This window comes from Ranitomeya variabilis, chromosome 5 (assembly GCF_051348905.1).
Source record: "Ranitomeya variabilis isolate aRanVar5 chromosome 5, aRanVar5.hap1, whole genome shotgun sequence".
Classification (NCBI taxonomy): Eukaryota; Metazoa; Chordata; class Amphibia; order Anura; family Dendrobatidae; genus Ranitomeya; species Ranitomeya variabilis.
Window position 1 is genome coordinate 488,841,918 of NC_135236.1, and position 18,719 is coordinate 488,860,636.

The 18,719-nt window shown below is 49.6% G+C and overlaps 2 protein-coding genes across 5 annotated transcripts in view; one reads left to right on the top strand and one right to left on the bottom strand.

Annotated features, from left to right (window-relative positions):
- APAF1 (apoptotic peptidase activating factor 1) overlaps nt 1-7,414 on the bottom strand; it is a 147,291-nt gene extending 139,877 nt beyond the window's left edge. Inside the window, exon 1 of the mRNA XM_077265565.1 lies at nt 7,298-7,414. The gene's annotated coding sequence lies outside the window, so the exon portion shown is untranslated. The remainder of the gene's footprint in view (nt 1-7,297) is intronic.
- Nucleotides 7,415-7,708: 294 nt separating this feature from the next.
- LOC143776316 (uncharacterized) lies at nt 7,709-13,310 on the top strand. 4 transcript variants are annotated; one of them, XM_077265567.1, is made up of 6 exons: nt 7,709-8,184; nt 9,862-9,925; nt 10,005-10,079; nt 10,395-10,590; nt 10,760-10,922; nt 12,279-13,310. In XM_077265567.1, the coding sequence occupies exons 1-6, from the start codon at nt 8,108-8,110 to the stop codon at nt 13,030-13,032; spliced, it is 1,329 nt and encodes a 442-aa protein (XP_077121682.1). In that variant the 5' UTR covers nt 7,709-8,107; the 3' UTR covers nt 13,033-13,310. The 4 variants fall into 4 exon arrangements, with proteins under 4 accessions (XP_077121682.1, XP_077121684.1, XP_077121685.1 ...); XM_077265569.1 differs by having other exon boundaries at nt 7,835-7,973; nt 12,279-13,179; XM_077265568.1 differs by lacking the exon at nt 7,709-8,184 and adding an exon at nt 8,564-8,689 and having other exon boundaries at nt 12,279-13,179.
- Nucleotides 13,311-18,719: the final 5,409 nt, after the last annotated feature.

Consider the following 18,719-nt stretch of genomic DNA (forward strand, 5'->3'; position numbering starts at 1 on the left):
AAGAAACCTTCTAAAACATTCCAAAAACAGAATTCGATAAGGCGTTATGGAGATACTATATGTGCTAGCCATACATTGTGTATATTTCCAAGATACCAAAAACATAGCTAATGCCTTCCAGAGTCTCGGTCCGTTCTAGCACCCCAGGTAGAGAAGCCGTGTTTGGTCTCAAGACATAGGAGGGGCATAGCCGGATCTGATGGCACCAAAACCGCCTCCCTAGGACCATCCATTAAGGAGTTATAACCCATCGTAGGTATTGGAGTTTTTAGCTGCTAGCCGCAAGGGGAGGAGATTAAAGGTCCAGCCCAGGCGGCAGGAGGGGTGTGAGCCCAAGGATTTAAATGTGAATGTAAAGAACGGTCTATTCCTTATATTCTGGGTAGGTCATGACGACATATCATGTGGGAAGTTAAGGAATAGAGGCGACCACCAGCCTTCCATAAGCCAGGCCTGACTGGTAACTATTATATTCTGCATACTTTGTACTAACACTATTGTATTTGCATATCTGACCATTGTATATGTGTAACCATCGTGTATATACTGTATTATCTAGTGTGCTCTTAAGGCGATTAAATATATAATTTAACTTTGGACTGCACTTTTGTCTCGATCCACAAATCCATACGTACGTGTTCTCGGCTTAACCTTCCATGGTACCGGGGCTGGTTTCTGGCCCAATATGATCCCGTCAATGGACCAGTCTTATATCTAACAGTCTAACAATCTGGCAGTCCTACCGGGCTGACAAGGCTCTGCTTCACTGGAGCTAGTGAAAAGGACCTCTCGGCCAGTCAGGGTTGTGAGCGAGTGTGGTGCCATGTCAGCAACTGTGTGGGCCGCATCCTCTCCCTTTCGTGCCCGTGTGGGCATGTTGTGTCTGGGAAACAACTGTGCCAAGCTGACCTTACATGTCCCCAGAGGGTGAGGAACGTTACGCAGGTGTTGGGTGAGGAGACTGTACCGTGTGATCCTTCTGATGGAAAAGTGATGTGCGGGAGGTGAAGTGCAGATTGGCTACATGTGGAGGCAGCGGTGGGATTCTGCGTGATCTCTGTGGAGCCATCCTTCACAGCCACCCTATACAGAGTAGCCCCACAGCCTGTGGCCATGGATAGGTGTATACCTCCTGTACTTACACCCTATACAGAGCGGCCCCCCAGCCTGTGGCCATGTTTAGGCGTATACCTCCTGTATTTACACCCTATACAGAGCGGCCCCCCAGACTGTGGCCATGGTTAGGTGTATACCTCCTGTACTTACACCCTATATAGAGCGCGCCCCCTCAGACTGTGGCCATGGTTAGGTGTATACCTCCTGTATTTACACCCTATACAGAGCGGCCCCCCAGACTGTGGCCATGGTTAGGCGTATACCCCTGTACTAACACCCTATACAGAGCGGCCCCCCAGACTGTGGCCATGGTTAGGTGTATACCTCCTGTATTTACACCCTATATAGAGCGGCCCCCCAGACTGTGGCCATGGTTAGGTGTATACCTCCTGTAGTTACACCCTATACAGAGCGGCCCCCAGACTGTGGCCATGGATAGGTGTATACCTTCTGTAGTTACACTCTATACAGAGTAGCCCCCAGCCTGTGGCCATGGTTAGGCGTATACCTTCTGTAGTTACACTCTATACAGAGTAGCCCCCAGCCTGTGGCCATGGTTAGGCGTATACCTCCTGTATTTACACCCTATACAGAGCGGCCCCCCAGACTGTGGCCATGGTTAGGTGTATACCTCCTGTATTTACACCCTATACAGAGCGGCCCCCCAGACTGTGGCCATGGTTAGGTGTATACCTCCTGTACTTACACCCTATATAGAGCGCGCCCCCCCAGACTGTGGCCATGGTTAGGTGTATACCTCCTGTATTTACACCCTATACAGAGCGGCCCCCCAGACTGTGGCCATGGTTAGGCGTATACCCCTGTACTAACACCCTATACAGAGCGGCCCCCCAGACTGTGGCCATGGTTAGGTGTATACCTCCTGTATTTACACCCTATATAGAGCGGCCCCCCAGACTGTGGCCATGGTTAGGTGTATACCTCCTGTAGTTACACCCTATACAGAGCGGCCCCCAGCCTGTGGCCATGGTTAGGTGTATACCTCCTGTATTTACACCCTATATAGAGCGGCCCCCCAGACTGTGGCCATGGTTAGGTGTATACCTCCTGTATTTACACCCTATATAGAGCGGCCCCCCAGACTGTGGCCATGGTTAGGTGTATACCTCCTGTAGTTACACCCTATACAGAGCGGCCCCCAGCCTGTGGCCATGGTTAGGTGTATACCTCCTGTATTTACACCCTATACAGAGCGGCCCCCCAGACTGTGGCCATGGATAGGTATATACCTTCTGTAGTTACACTCTATACAGAGTAGCCCCCAGCCTGTGGCCATGGTTAGGCATATACCTTCTGTAGTTACACTCTATACAGAGTAGCCCCCAGCCTGTGGCCATGGTTAGGCGTATACCTCCTGTATTTACACCCTATACAGAGCGGCCCCCCAGACTGTGGCCATGGTTAGGTGTATACCTCCTGTATTTACACCCTATATAGAGCGGCCCCCCAGACTGTGGCCATGGTTAGGTGTATACCTCCTGTATTTACACCCTATATAGAGCGGCCCCCCAGACTGTGGCCATGGTTAGGCGTATACCTTCTGTAGTTACACTCTATACAGAGTAGCCCCCAGCCTGTGGCCATGGTTAGGCGTATACCTCCTGTATTTACACCCTATACAGAGCGGCCCCCCAGACTGTGGCCATGGTTAGGTGTATACCTCCTGTATTTACACCCTATACAGAGCGGCCCCCCAGACTGTGGCCATGGTTAGGTGTATACCTCCTGTATTTACACCCTATATAGAGCGGCCCCCCAGACTGTGGCCATGGATAGGTGTATACCTCCTGTATTTACACCCTATACAGAAGGGCCCCCCAGACTGTGGCCATGGTTAGGTGTATACCTCCTGTATTTACACCCTATATAGAGCGACCCCGCAGACTGTGGCCATGGTTAGGTGTATACCTCCTGTATTTACACCCTATACAGAGCGGCCCCCCAGACTGTGGCCATGGTTAGGTGTATACCTCCTGTATTTACACCCTATACAGAGCGGCCCCCCAGACTGTGGCCATGGTTAGGCGTATACCTCCTGTACTTACTCCCTATATAGAGCGCCCCCCCAGACTGTGGCCATGGTTAGGTGTATACCTCCTGTAGTTACACCCTATACAGAGCGGCCCCCCAGACTGTGGCCATGGTTAGGCGTATACCTCCTGTACTTACTCCCTATATAGAGCGCCCCCCCAGACTGTGGCCATGGTTAGGCGTATACCTCCTGTACTTACACCCTATACAGAGCGGCCCCCCAGACTGTGGCCATGGTTAGGCGTATACCTCCTGTACTTACACCCTATATAGAGCGCCCCCCCCCCCAGACTGTGGCCATGGTTAGGCGTATACCTCCTGTACTTACACCCTATACAGAGCGGCCCCCCAGACTGTGGCCATGGTTAGGCGTATACCTCCTGTACTTACACCCTATATAGAGCGCCCCCCCAGACTGTGGCCATGGATAGGCGTATACCTCCTGTACTTACACCCTATATAGAGCGCCCCCCCTCAGACTGTGGCCATGGTTAGGCGTATACCTCCTGTACTTACACCCTATATAGAGCGCCCCCCCCAGACTGTGGCCATGGTTAGGTGTATACCTCCTGTACTTACACCCTATATAGAGCAGCCCCCCAGCCTGTGGCCATGGTTAGGTGTATACCTCCTGTAGTTACACCCTATACAGAGCGGCCCCCCAGACTGTGGCCATGGTTAGGCGTATACCTCCTGTACTTACACCCTATACAGAGCGGCCCCCCAGACTGTGGCCATGGTTAGGTGTATACCTCCTGTACTTACACCCTATATAGAGCGGCCCCCCAGACTGTGGCCATGGTTAGGTGTATACCTCCTGTACTTACACCCTATATAGAGCGGCCCCCCAGACTGTGGCCATGGTTAGGTGTATACCTCCTGTACTTACACCCTATATAGAGCAGCCCCCCAGCCTGTGGCCATGGTTAGGTGTATACCTCCTGTACTTACACCCTATACAGAGCGGCCCCCCAGACTGTGGCCATGGTTAGGCGTATACCTCCTGTTCTTACACCCTATATAGAGCGCCCCCCCCCAGACTGTGGCCATGGTTAGGTGTATACCTCCTGTACTTACACCCTATATAGAGCGGCCCCCCAGCCTGTGGCCATGGTTAGGTGTATACCTCCTGTACTTACACCCTATATAGAGCAGCCCCCCAGCCTGTGGCCATGGTTAGGTGTATACCTCCTGTACTTACACCCTATATAGAGCAGCCCCCCAGCCTGTGGCCATGGTTAGGTGTATACCTCCTGTAGTTACACCCTATACAGAGCGGCCCCCCAGACTGTGGCCATGGTTAGGCGTATACCTCCTGTACTTACACCCTATATAGAGCGCCCCCCCCAGACTGTGGCCATGGTTAGGTGTATACCTCCTGTAGTTACACCCTATATAGAGCAGCCCCCCAGACTGTGGCCATGGTTAGTTGTATACCTCCTGTAGTTACACCCTATACAGAGCGGCCCCCCAGACTGTGGCCATGGTTAGGCGTATACCTCCTGTACTTACTCCCTATATAGAGCGCCCCCCCAGACTGTGGCCATGGTTAGGCGTATACCTCCTGTACTTACACCCTATACAGAGCGGCCCCCCAGACTGTGGCCATGGTTAGGCGTATACCTCCTGTACTTACACCCTATATAGAGCGCCCCCCCCCCCAGACTGTGGCCATGGTTAGGCGTATACCTCCTGTACTTACACCCTATACAGAGCGGCCCCCCAGACTGTGGCCATGGTTAGGCGTATACCTCCTGTACTTACACCCTATATAGAGCGCCCCCCCAGACTGTGGCCATGGATAGGCGTATACCTCCTGTACTTACACCCTATATAGAGCGCCCCCCCTCAGACTGTGGCCATGGTTAGGCGTATACCTCCTGTACTTACACCCTATATAGAGCGCCCCCCCCAGACTGTGGCCATGGTTAGGTGTATACCTCCTGTACTTACACCCTATATAGAGCAGCCCCCCAGCCTGTGGCCATGGTTAGGTGTATACCTCCTGTAGTTACACCCTATACAGAGCGGCCCCCCAGACTGTGGCCATGGTTAGGCGTATACCTCCTGTACTTACACCCTATACAGAGCGGCCCCCCAGACTGTGGCCATGGTTAGGTGTATACCTCCTGTACTTACACCCTATATAGAGCGGCCCCCCAGACTGTGGCCATGGTTAGGTGTATACCTCCTGTACTTACACCCTATATAGAGCGGCCCCCCAGACTGTGGCCATGGTTAGGTGTATACCTCCTGTACTTACACCCTATATAGAGCAGCCCCCCAGCCTGTGGCCATGGTTAGGTGTATACCTCCTGTACTTACACCCTATACAGAGCGGCCCCCCAGACTGTGGCCATGGTTAGGCGTATACCTCCTGTTCTTACACCCTATATAGAGCGCCCCCCCCCAGACTGTGGCCATGGTTAGGTGTATACCTCCTGTACTTACACCCTATATAGAGCGGCCCCCCAGCCTGTGGCCATGGTTAGGTGTATACCTCCTGTACTTACACCCTATATAGAGCAGCCCCCCAGCCTGTGGCCATGGTTAGGTGTATACCTCCTGTACTTACACCCTATATAGAGCAGCCCCCCAGCCTGTGGCCATGGTTAGGTGTATACCTCCTGTAGTTACACCCTATACAGAGCGGCCCCCCAGACTGTGGCCATGGTTAGGCGTATACCTCCTGTACTTACACCCTATATAGAGCGCCCCCCCCAGACTGTGGCCATGGTTAGGTGTATACCTCCTGTAGTTACACCCTATATAGAGCAGCCCCCCAGACTGTGGCCATGGTTAGTTGTATACCTCCTGTAGTTACACCCTATACAGAGCGGCCCCCCAGACTGTGGCCATGGTTAGGCGTATACCTCCTGTACTTACTCCCTATATAGAGCGCCCCCCCAGACTGTGGCCATGGTTAGGCGTATACCTCCTGTACTTACTCCCTATATAGAGCGCCCCCCCAGACTGTGGCCATGGTTAGGCGTATACCTCCTGTACTTACACCCTATACAGAGCGGCCCCCCAGACTGTGGCCATGGTTAGGCGTATACCTCCTGTACTTACACCCTATATAGAGCGCCCCCCCCCCCAGACTGTGGCCATGGTTAGGCGTATACCTCCTGTACTTACACCCTATATAGAGCAGCCCCCCAGCCTGTGGCCATGGTTAGGCGTATACCTCCTGTATTTACACCCTATACAGAGCGGCCCCCCAGACTGTGGCCATGGTTAGGCGTATACCTTCTGTAGTTACACTCTATACAGAGTAGCCCCCAGCCTGTGGCCATGGTTAGGCGTATACCTCCTGTATTTACACCCTATACAGAGCGGCCCCCCAGACTGTGGCCATGGTTAGGTGTATACCTCCTGTATTTACACCCTGTATAGAGCGGCCCCCCAGCCTGTGGCCATGGTTAGGCGTATACCTCCTGTACTTACACCCTGTATAGAGCGGCCCCCCAGCCTGTGGCCATGGTTAGGCGTATACCTCCTGTACTTACTCCCTATACAGAGCGGCCCCCCAGCCTGTGGCCATGGTTAGGTGTATACCTCCTGTACTTACACCCTATATAGAGCAGCCCCCCAGACTGTGGCCATGGTTAGGTGTATACCTCCTGTACTTACACCCTATATAGAGCGGCCCCCCAGACTGTGGCCATGGTTAGGCGTATACCTCCTGTACTTACACCCTATATAGAGCGGCCCCCCAGACTGTGGCCATGGTTAGGCGTATACCTCCTGTACTTACACCCTATATAGAGCAGCCCCCCAGACTGTGGCCATGGTTAGGCGTATACCTCCTGTACTTACACCCTATACAGAAGGCTCAGGTATGATTGCTGGGTCCGGGCACTGCCAGCAGGGAGTTCCCACCTCTCCTGACACGCAGGACTGTCCAGCCTATTGCACTGCACTGTGCCCATACACTGCTATTGCACAGGGACACGGAGCCCTCAGTGTGACAACCCTCGGTATACACTGACAACTCCTAACATGGCCCGTCCAGCATGAGGAAGTACTACCCGGCAACTGGGGACAAAACTATGCGACTTGTAGTCCTACGCCTCAGCACCAGCACACACCGCACTACCCCTCCACAGCACACAAAGCACAGCCTCACCTGTAACTACAGCTGCTTGTTCACATTCTGCTGCAACCACGGGCTACGGACTACAACTCCCGGCATGCCCCGGAATCATGACATGATCACTTTGTTTAGTAACCTCTTCATCACCGGACGTACGGCAGCGAGAAGATCTACAGCAGGCGCCTTATCTGCGCGGGGATGGAAGAGTTAATGATGCGCAGTTACAGTCACTTCCTGTAGACGCGGCTCCTTCCTCACAAAACTGGAAGCGGCGGGAACAGTGGGAAAGCTTGGAGCCGGCCGGCGGGGTGTGGGCTGGGAGCCGGGCCGGCGGGGTGCGGGCTCAGGAGCCGGGCCGGCGGGGTGCGGGCTCAGGAGCCGGGCCGGCGGGGTGCGGGCTCAGGAGCCGGGCCGGCGGGGTGCGGGCTCAGGAGCCGGGCCGGCGGGGTGTGGGCTGGGAGCCGGGCCGGCGGGGTGCGGGCTCAGGAGCCGGGCCGGCGGGGTGCGGGCTGGGAGCCGGCCGTGTGACCCGGCATATAGGTGCGGATTGCTCAATGTCTGAGCTGGGGGGCAGCAGACCTTTATGTCCTCACTAGACGCCAGGAGGGGAGTGAGGACATGACGGGGCAAGTCTGCAGCTTCTCCGAGTACACAGCGGTGCTGTCCGGCCGCCGAGCTGCTCTGTTACCGTGGAGCAGCTGAATCGCTGGTAGGAGCGGTCTGTGACCCCTCGGGTCGGCGCTGGCTAGAACAGGCAGGTCGTGGTCCCTATTAGCAGCTATCTGACTGTCCATCTTTAGGCCCATAGTATCATAAATTGAATTAGTCCTGGACAACCCATTTATGTTATGTGTGCGCCATGTCCTCAGGGTCACCGCCTCCACATTAAAGGGAACCTGTCACCCCCAGGGCCTGTTAAGGTAAGAGCCACTCTCCGCAGCACTATTTAGGCTACGTTCACATTTGCGTTGTGCGCTGCAGCGGCGTTGCCGCAACAAAACGCATGCGTCGTGCGGCCCTATCTTTAACATTGGGGCTGCATGGCGCCGTATGTACATGCGTTGTCATTCGTTTTGGTGCGTTGTACGCCGCATGTGGCGTTAGGGCGCACCTGTCAGGCCGCGGCAAACGCAACATGTTGCATGTTTTGGGCGGCGCAGACTTTTTAAAAAACGTTTGCGTCGTCGATGCGCCTTATTCCCCATTGACTTGTATTGACAACGCAGACGACGCAAGTACTTGCGTCGTGGTGCGTTGTACGACGCATGCGTTTTCCAATAAAAAATGCAAAACATTGTCTAGACTTTGTCTAGACACAAAAAAAACACTATATATATATATAGAAAAAAAAAAGGGGTTTGGCATTGTCTTTCATAAGGCTACTCATCAGACAAGTCACTGAGGAGAAACCTGCTTTCAAAACCTGTAAGTATATATTTCTCTTTGCATATTTTTTATTCTGTGTTTTATTTCTTGATTTTGATTTAATTTGTGCAATGTTTGGTCTGTGCTATTGTACGGTTATGGCACTGTGGGTTGTTATTGAAAAATTGTGTTTTTTAATCTGGTTCTGATGTACTTCTGGCGTTATATGCTGGCGTTTGTCACCGGCCTTGCTTGGTTTTGGATTGGTTTTAATGGATTTTGGGTTGTTCTGGTGTCATGCGGTTGTTCAATGTCTTTTTTTTGGCGGATTTTTTCTTGTTAAATTTCTGGTGCATGTCTTTTTATGGTTTCTATTGTTGGGGGTAACCATATGGCGTTTTCTTGGCTCATGTCTTGCTGTGTTTTATTATGCTGTTGGCATTTTTTTTTCTTTCCTTGAGTGTCTTTTCTTGCTGGTGGGGGGGCTACATTTATGATGTTTCAGTTGTATTGTATTGTTCTGTGCTGCTATGCCATTCTATTTTCAATTGTATTTTCCCTTTTTTTTTGGGGGGGGGGGGGGGTTTTATCTATGATGGTTACGTCGTTTTCCGTATGGCTTCCGTATGTATCTCCTTTCTTTAATGTTTCCATTGCCAAGTGTGTAGTATAATGGATTTATTTTTTTTTTTTTTTTTTTTTTTTGGTGGGGCCCTTTTTTTTTTAATTTCATGTGTTTTCTTCTCTATTTGACTATGGTTTTTCTTTTGGTTGCTGTATATTGTAACAGCGGTTGTCCCGTAATGTTTATTGCTTATTATCTAGAATGGTATTTATCGCCTTTTTCTGATGTATTTCTGTGGTTAGATGTCACCAGATGGTGTTGTTTTGGATCATGTCTTGTTGTAATTGTAAAGTATGGTGTTCATTAGTTTGCTATTTCATTGTGCCTTTTTTTTTCCTCTAAGGTTTTTTTTTTAAGTTTTTATATTTAAAAATTTGGACATAGGTGTCTATATTTGCTTAATTTTGTTTGGGTCTATTCTTGTATTGTTTCTTCGATTGTATTCTCTTGCAATGTATGGCGTTGTGGTGTCGCTTTTTGAGTTTGCATTGTTCTATCAGTCAACAGTCAATTGTGGTTGTTTTTATGTTTTGGGCCTATTTTATTGTATGTGGCATTGTTAGCTTCTGATGTGATTTTTTTTTTTTTGCTAATTTTTTCATTGCAGAAGAAACTTGCAAACAAAAATGGCGAGTGAATCGGAACACAGCCAATCGGCGCGGGGGAGTGCGGTGAGTAATTATGGCCAGTTGCTTATTATTCGCTGCCATTTGTAGCATTGACAATAATTTTTGTATACAATTTTTACAGGCTTCTTCAAGTGAGGGAGAAGGCAGTCAGCGGGAGCAGCGAGGTCGGGGCCAAGGTGTGGCGTCAGGCCGGCGAGTGAGTTTTTTTTTTTTTTTTTTTTTGAGTAGCATTCTGCTGGTGAGAGGAACATTACATTTGAGTAGCATGCTGCTTTCACTAGGGATGTTTACTAAGCTTAATTAATTATAGCTTTTCAGGTCAGCAAGTATTAGGGGAAGGTAACATAAAGTTGAACTCCCAGCACAAAAACATTCCAAAATACAGGTGTAGAAACCATCAATATACATGCATCAAATGGCAAAGGATAAGGCAAAGGTACATATCATGACAGGTGCTGGTGTTTGTTAATATTTGCATATTTGTAACCTTTTTGTTTTCTAATTTTTCTAGGTTTCACAACGGGAGCACATGGAGAGTATTGATGTGGACCTCCTGATCTCCAGCATCCAGGAGCGTGGCCCGTTGTGGGACAGCTGTGACCCCCGGCACATGGACCAGGTGGTGTTGAGGCGTTTGTGGATAGAGGTGGCAAAGTCGCTGTGGGATGGCTTTGACAGCGCTTCAAGCACTGACAGAAGCAACTTTGGTGAGTATTGCTGATACGCCCTGCTGGTACGCTGCTATGACCCATCTTGCCAGGATAAACACAACCGTGTGTGATGCGATCAACGCCTAAACTTTGCATCGCACACGGTTGTTTTATCCTTTGTAAATGCTAAATATGTAACTTTTTTTTTTTTTCTTTGCATTCACAGTTAAAAAGTTGAGGACCAGATGGCGATCCATGAAGGACCGTTTCAATAAGGGGCTCCGTGCAGAGGAGGAGCAATCTCGCAGTGGTGCTGCTGCGGCCAAGTCGATGCCCTATAAGTACAAGAGGGCACTACAGTTCCTAAGACCGGTCCTTGGCCGCCGACAGTAAGTATTTTGTCCACATACCATATTGCCCAGCCACATTACCTTGCCCAGCCACATTACCTTGCCCAGCCACATTACCTTGCCCAGCCACATTACCTTGCCCAGCCACATTACCTTGCCCAGCCACATTACCTTGCCCAGCCACATTACCTTGCCCAGCCACATTACCTTGCCCAGCCACATTACCTTGCCCAGCCACATTACCTTGCCCAGCCACATTACCTTGCCCAGCCACATTACCTTGCCCAGCCACATTACCTTGCCCAGCCACATTACCTTGCCCAGCCACATTACCTTGCCCAGCCACATTACCTTGCCCAGCCACATTACCTTGCCCAGCCACATTACCTTGCCCAGCCACATTACCTTGCCCAGCCACATTACCTTGCCCAGCCACATTACCTTGCCCAGCCACATTACCTTGCCCAGCCACATTACCTTGCCCAGCCACATTACCTTGCCCAGCCACTATATCGCAGCCACATTACCTTGCCCAGCCACTATATCGCAGCCACATTACCTTGCCCAGCCACTATATCGCAGCCACATTACCTTGCCCAGCCACTATATCGCAGCCACATTACCTTGCCCAGCCACTATATCGCAGCCACATTACCTTGCCCAGCCACTATATCGCAGCCACATTACCTTGCCCAGCCACTATATCGCAGCCACATTACCTTGCCCAGCCACTATATCGCAGCCACATTACCTTGCCCAGCCACTATATCGCAGCCACATAGTGTATTGGCCATCCATGTAGTCAGCGTAGCATATTGGCCATCCACGTAACTTTTTCCCTAGTGGAATGGTATATAGGCCATTAGTAATTTTTTTGGTTAAGCGTGAGTTCTTGTAGTCCTTGACAGGTTACGTTCTGAGTCAGGGTAGTTCTGATAGCAGGAATAATGATGACGTCTCGATCACATGATCCTAACGTCATGGCCGTTCCTGCGATCAGATCAGCAAAGTCAGTGTGTAAATTTTTTTATTTTTTTTTTTTTTTTTTATCTTGATTTTAAATTTTATACTATTTTTGCGGCATAGGCAGCGTCAAGAAAGATTTTTTTTTTTGACAAAAATTTTTTTTTTAACGATGACAGAGGTATGCGGGGAAAAAGGCTTTGGCAGCGTGAATGAACAGTCATTTTCTGCCGTAGGTATGTTCATGATTGGTATCGTCAGCCATAACGGTCAGCTGGCGATAACAATCATCAATTTATTATAGGCCACACAGACTGAGAGACAGGGGATTGTAATGTATTGTTGTGTCATGTAATGTTAATTTTATTCCAGGAGTTGGCGTATGTGATAGGTTATTAATTGAAGACTAATTTTGTCCTTATCTTTTCACAGGACACACAGCAGCACCCTCGAGCGAGCTCGCCCCTCTGAAGCGGAACTTCATGCATCGCCATCTGACCCGTCACAGCCCTCCCACTGCGACAGCAGGCTTGCACCACCATCTGGAGAACCGGCAGCCGGGCCATCAGGTGTTTCCCTGCCCGAGGCCTCTGGCGCACCTTTGTTCGGGAATTCCCGACAGCACCAGCGGGCCTTGGACAGGCCAGCCATGCCCGAATTTTTGCATTTGAGCACGGTTTTCCAGAACTGTTTCAAGGCGTTGAGCGATGAAATGGACACTCGTCTGTTCAATATCGACCGGCGCCTTGAAAATCTGGAATCCGAGCTCTCGAGTCCGGCCAAACATTTTTTAAGTACTATTGGTAAGGGCATGGTGGAACACCTTACGCCGGAACTCCAGATTTCGGTGATGCAGTCCTGCAACAATGCCTACGTGAGGGCTCTGCAGCAGGCTCGGGTCATGCAGTCAGCGACACTGCCCGTAGTGCCGTCGCTGGCTAGCATGACTCCGACTCCTGCTGCAGAGCCACTCCAGCCACCCCACCCTGGTCCAAGTGCCGAGCGACGCCACCACAGGCACCATAGCAGTGTGCCGCCGACTCCTGCTCCTGCCAGGCCCTCATCCTCCCGTAGCCGGCATTCTGGGGGAGCTGCTGCGGGAGAGAAGAGGAAAAAAAAACGCAAGAGGACACACGGAGGCTCTGGCTGCTCCAATACCAACACCGAGGACGCGTCGGGGCTCTAGCCACAGCAGGAGCAGCCAGAGCCAACCAAGAAGTTGGCAAAGGCTGGTGTTGCCTCCTCCCTCCCCTACAGATGTGCCGGTTTCCCCAGTATACCCTGCGGAGGGTTTGGACCTTCCTTCCAGTCTCCTGGACTCTGACTCCGCATCCTCTTCCTCTCCCCGTTCCCAACCACCAGAGACTTACCGTTCACCGCTGGTAGCGGAGGTTGATGCCCCCTAAGTTTTTTTCCCCTTTTTTTTTTTTCTGTTTCCCCCCAATAAAAATTTTTGGTTTAAAACTTTGTTCTTATTTTCCAGTATACTTCTCGGCAAGTCACGCCGTGCGCTGTCTACACATATTTTGTGCTTCAAACACGTCATATATGCAATGTCAGACACTATTTTTACAATTTTTAATTTGCCTTTTTTTGGGTGTCTCTCTCATTGCTGTATGAGGGAAAAAGTTACGTGGATGGCCAATATGCTACGCTGACTACATGGATGGCCAATACACTATGTGCCTGGGAAATATACTATGTGGATACGTGGCTAGAACGTGTACTATGTGGCTGCGATATAGTGGCATGGCAATATGCTATGTGGCTGTGCAATATGTAATGTGGCTGGGCAATGTAATGTGGCTGGGCAATATGGTATGTGGACAAAATACTTACTGTCGGCGGCCAAGGACCGGTCTTAGGAACTGTAGTGCCCTCTTGTACTTATAGGGCTCCTGGTTTTGGCTTACAAATACTGATGGAAAATCCTGACAAAATCCGGATGCAATCCTGAACGTGAACACATACCGTAAAGGTACCTTCACACTTAACAATGCTGCAGCGAAACAGACAATCATGCAGATCACTGCAGCATCGCTATTTGGTCGCTGGAGAGCTGTCTGTGTGACAGCTCTCCAGCGACCAACGATGCCGAGGTCCCCGGGTAACCAGGGTAAACACCGGGTTGCTAAGCGCAGGGCCGCGCTTCCGATGTTTACCCTGTTTACCAGTGTTAAATGTAAAAAAAAACTACAGTACATATACTCACAATCGCGTCCGCTTCCCTGCACTGACTGAGTGACGGCATCACCGCTGTGCTGTGCATTCACTGTACGGCCGGCGCTCAATCAGTCCAGGAAGTGGACGCCGGGGGACGCGAACATGAGTATATGTACTGTTTTTTGTTTTACATTTAACACTGGTAACCAGGGTAAATATCTGGTTACTAAGTGACGCCCTACGCTTAGTAACCCAATATTTACCCTGGTTACCATTGTAAAACATCGCTGGTATCGTTGCTTTTGCTGTCAAACACAACGATACACGGCAGTCTGACAACCAAATAAATGTTATATGGTATGGTATAAATAGAACAATCAGGGTAGAAAACTTAGAAAAATTTTTTATTAAACAACAACATTTTAAAAACAAAGGGTTCCAAGTTTTTAGATAAGGCACATTACATTTGTGAAATATAGGTAGATGCAAAATTTGACCCTACAAAACCAACCTACACGGATGACATTTATTGCACATAATACTGGAGAATTAGTTTATTATTATACTATATTTTTAGCACAGTCACAGTAGAGGTATTTATTGGTGTAGTTAAAACCACAAAACTGTCCAACAGTAACATTAACACTACACCATTTGATCTTGCCATGACACACGGCCAACATCTGAAACAAAATAGGCCGCAAAACGATCCCTCATCTGCGCAATTTCCACACTTGACCTCAGAGGATGATCATGGTAATCGGGCAATGTGTTGGCTATGGGTTCATCCAGTTCCACATTCAGTCTCTCTTTGGAAATAATGTAATTGTGGAGAACCACACAAGCCTTCACCACCTCATCCACTGTTTCAATTTTAAGATTAATGGCGGATCCTAATATCCGCCATTTGGAGACAAGGATGCCAAAGGTGCACTCCACAGTCCTACTGGCCCTGGACAGTCTATAATTGAAAACCCTTTTTGTATGGTCCAAGCCCCGACTGGAGTAGGGTTTCAATAGGTTGGCAGACATTTGAAATGCCTCATCCCCAACCACAACCAAGGGCATTGCAGGGCCTTCGGTGTGGGGAAGAGGTCGTGGCTGGGGGAAATTAAAATTGTTGCCATATAATTTTTGGCCCATATCCGACTCTTTAAATGTGCGCGAGTCATTTGCACGGCCAAACGCACCAATGTCCACTGCGAGAAAACGGCAGTCCGCACCGGCAATTGCCATGAGCACAGTGGAACAGTATTTTTTATAATTGTAGAAAAGGGATCCACTTTTTGCAGGCTTGGTAATCCGAATGTGCTTTCCATCCACTGCGCCAATACAGTTTGGAAAAGAACACACTTGCTCAAATTTCTGTGCGTTGGCCTCCCAGATTTCGCTTGTAGGGACGGGTAAAAATTCCTCCCGGAGATTATCCCACAAAGCGCGGCATGTCTCAGCAATAATTCCGGAGAGAGTGGAGACTCCAATCCGGAACTGAAAATGAAGTGATCTCAAGGTCTCTCCGCTAGCCAGGAAACTGCCAAGAAGATAAAGAAATTACATTAAAGTACATTGTAATTTATAAAAGTACATTGACCATACCAACCCCCAAAAAAAATTTAAAAAAAAAAAAGGGAAGAACATATCACAGTCATTCAAACAGCTACGTACCATAGAGTCACCAGCAGCCGTTCCTCTGCGGAAATAGCTCTCCGGAGCTGCGTGTCCTGCCTGCTAATGGCTCCTTCCACCCGACGCAGAAGATAGCGGAAGCTGTCCTGAGACATCCTGGTATATTCGAAATATTTCTCCAGGTTGTCATTCAGTTCGCCAAACAAGCAATGGTATGCTCCACGGCTCTCCCGAACTTCCACGATAGGGTGTATTCAAAAGCGGCGACGACTCCATCTCCGTTTTTCCCTTTCCCTTTGATGAAAACAGGCGACAGCATAGGCATGAGCCAAGGCAAATTCCATCTCCATATCCATGTAGATAATGTCCATGGGACGCTCCATCATGAATACCAGCAAAATGGGAGGATTTCATCTCTGCCAGGGTATACAGGTCCTTCTCAAAAAATTAGCATATAGTGTTAAATTTCATTATTTACCATAATGTAATGATTACAATTAAACTTTCATATATTATAGATTCATCCACCAACTGAAATTTGTCAGGTCTTTTATTGTTTTAATACTGATGATTTTGGCATACAACTCCTGATAACCCAAAAAACCTGTCTCAATAAATTAGCATATCAAGAAAAGGTTCTCTAAACGACCTATTACCCTAATCTTCTGAATCAACTAATTAACTCTAAACACATGCAAAAGATACCTGAGGCTTTTAAAAACTCCCTGCCTGGTTCATTACTCAAAACCCCCATCATGGGTAAGACTAGCGACCTGACAGATGTCAAGAAGGCCATCATTGACACCCTCAAGCAAGAGGGTAAGACCCAGAAAGAAATTTATCAACAAATAGGCTGTTCCCAGAGTGCTGTATCAAGGCACCTCAATGGTAAGTCTGTTGGAAGGAAACAATGTGGCAGAAAACGCTGTACAACGAGAAGAGGTGACCGGACCCTGAGGAAGATTGTGGAGAAGGACCGATTCCAGACCTTGGGGAACCTGAGGCAGCAGTGGACTGAGTCTGGTGTGGAAACATCCAGAGCCACCGTGCACAGGCGTGTGCAGGAAATGGGCTACAGGTGCCGCATTCCCCAGGTAAAGCCACTTTTGAACCATAAACAGCGGCAGAAGCGCCTGACCTGGGCTACAGAGAAGCAGCACTGGACTGTTGCTAAGTGGTCCCAAGTACTTTTTTCTGATGAAAGCAAATTTTGCATGTCATTCGGAAATCAAGGTGCCAGAGTCTGGAGGAAGACTGGGGAGAAGGAAATGCCAAAATGCCTGAAGTCCAGTGTGAAGTACCCACAGTCAGTGATGGTGTGGGGTGCCATGTCAGCTGCTGGTGTTGGTCCACTGTGTTTCATCAAGGGCAGGGTCAATGCAGCTAGCTATCAGGAGATTTTGGAGCACTTCATGCTTCCATCGGCTGAAATGCTTTATGGAGATGAAGATTTCATTTTTCAGCACGACCTGGCACCTGCTCACAGTGCCAAAACCACTGGTAAATGGTTTACTGACCATGGTATTACTGTGCTCAATTGGCCTGCCAACTCTCCTGACCTGAACCCCATAGAGAATCTGGGATATTGTGAAGAGAAAGTTGAGAGACGCAAGACCCAACACTCTGGATGAGCTTAAGGCCGCTATTGAAGCATCCTGGGCCTCCATAACATCTCAGCAGTGTCACAGGCTGATTGCCTCCATGCCACGCCGCATTGAAGCAGTCATTTCTGCCAAAGGATTCCCGACCAAGTATTGAGTGCATAACTGAACATTATTATTTGATGGTTTTTTTGTTTGTTATTAAAAAACACTTTTATTTGATTGGACGGGTGAAATATGCTAATTTATTGAGACAGGTTTTTTGGGTTATCAGGAGTTGTATGCCAAAATCATCAGTATTAACCCCTTCCCGACCTGTGACACAGCGTATGCGTCATGAAAGTCGGTGCCAATCCGACCTGTGACGCATATGCTGTGTCACAGAATGATCGCGTCCCTGCAGATCGGGTGAAGGGGTTAACTCCCATTTTACCCGATCTGCAGGGACAGGGGGAGTGGTACTTTAGCCCAGGGGGGGTGGCTTCACCCCCCCGTGGCTACGATCGCTCTGATTGGCTGTTGAAAGTGAAACTGCCAATCAGAGCGATTTGTAATATTTCACCTATGAAAATGGTGAAATATTACAATCCAGCCATGGCCGATGCTGCAATAGCATCTGCCATGGCTGGAGACCCCGATCTGCCCCCACCCCACCCCATCGATCACCTCCCCAGTCGTCCTTTTTGCCCCGATCTCCGTTCCGCTCCCCTCCTCCCTCCTGTCGGCTCCCCTGGTCCTCCTGTCCACTCCCCAGGTCCTCCGATCCCCCCCCCCCCCGTGTTCCAATCCCACCCCCCCATACTTACCTAGCTCCGATGTCCCTCCCGGTGTCCGCCGTCTTCTTCATGGGCGCCGCCATCTTGGAAAATGGGCGCATGCGCAGTGCGCCCGCCGAATCTGCCAGCCGGCAGATTCGTTCCTGCACATTTTGGTCGCTGTGATAAGTTCTATCACAGCGATCAAAATAAAAAAAATAGTAAATAAATCCCCCCCCCTTTATCACCCCCATAATAAAATATAGAAAATATAATTATTTTTATTGTTTTTCCATTAGGGGTAGGGTTAGGGGTAGGGTTGCACTTAGGGTTGCACTTAGGGCTAGGGTTGCACTTAGGGTTGCACTTAGGGCTAGGGTTGCACTTAGGGCTAGGGTTGCACTTAGGGTTGCACTTAGGGCTAGGGTTGCACTTAGGGTTGCACTTAGGGCTAGGGTTGCACTTAGGGTTGCACTTAGGGTTCCACTTAGGGCTAGGGTTGCACTTAGGGTTGCACTTAGGGCTAGGGTTGCACTTAGGGCTAGGGTTGCACTTAGGGTTGCACTTAGGGCTAGGGTTGCACTTAGGGTTGCACTTAGGGCTAGGGTTGCACTTAGGGCTAGGGATGCACTTAGGGCTAGGGATGCACTTAGGGCTAGGGTTGCACTTAGGGCTAGGGTTGCACTTAGGGTTAGAATTAGGGTTGGAATTAGGGTTAGAATTAGGCT

Coding starts and splice junctions, on each gene's coding strand:
- LOC143776316 (XM_077265567.1), top strand. CDS start 8,108: ATGTTATGTGTGCGCCATGTCCTCAGGGTCACCGCCTCCACATTAAAG. Junction 9,926..10,004: donor AATCGGCGCGGGGGAGTGCG/GTGAGTAATTAT, acceptor CAATTTTTACAG/GCTTCTTCAAGTGAGGGAGA. Junction 10,923..12,278: donor CCGGTCCTTGGCCGCCGACA/GTAAGTATTTTG, acceptor ATCTTTTCACAG/GACACACAGCAGCACCCTCG.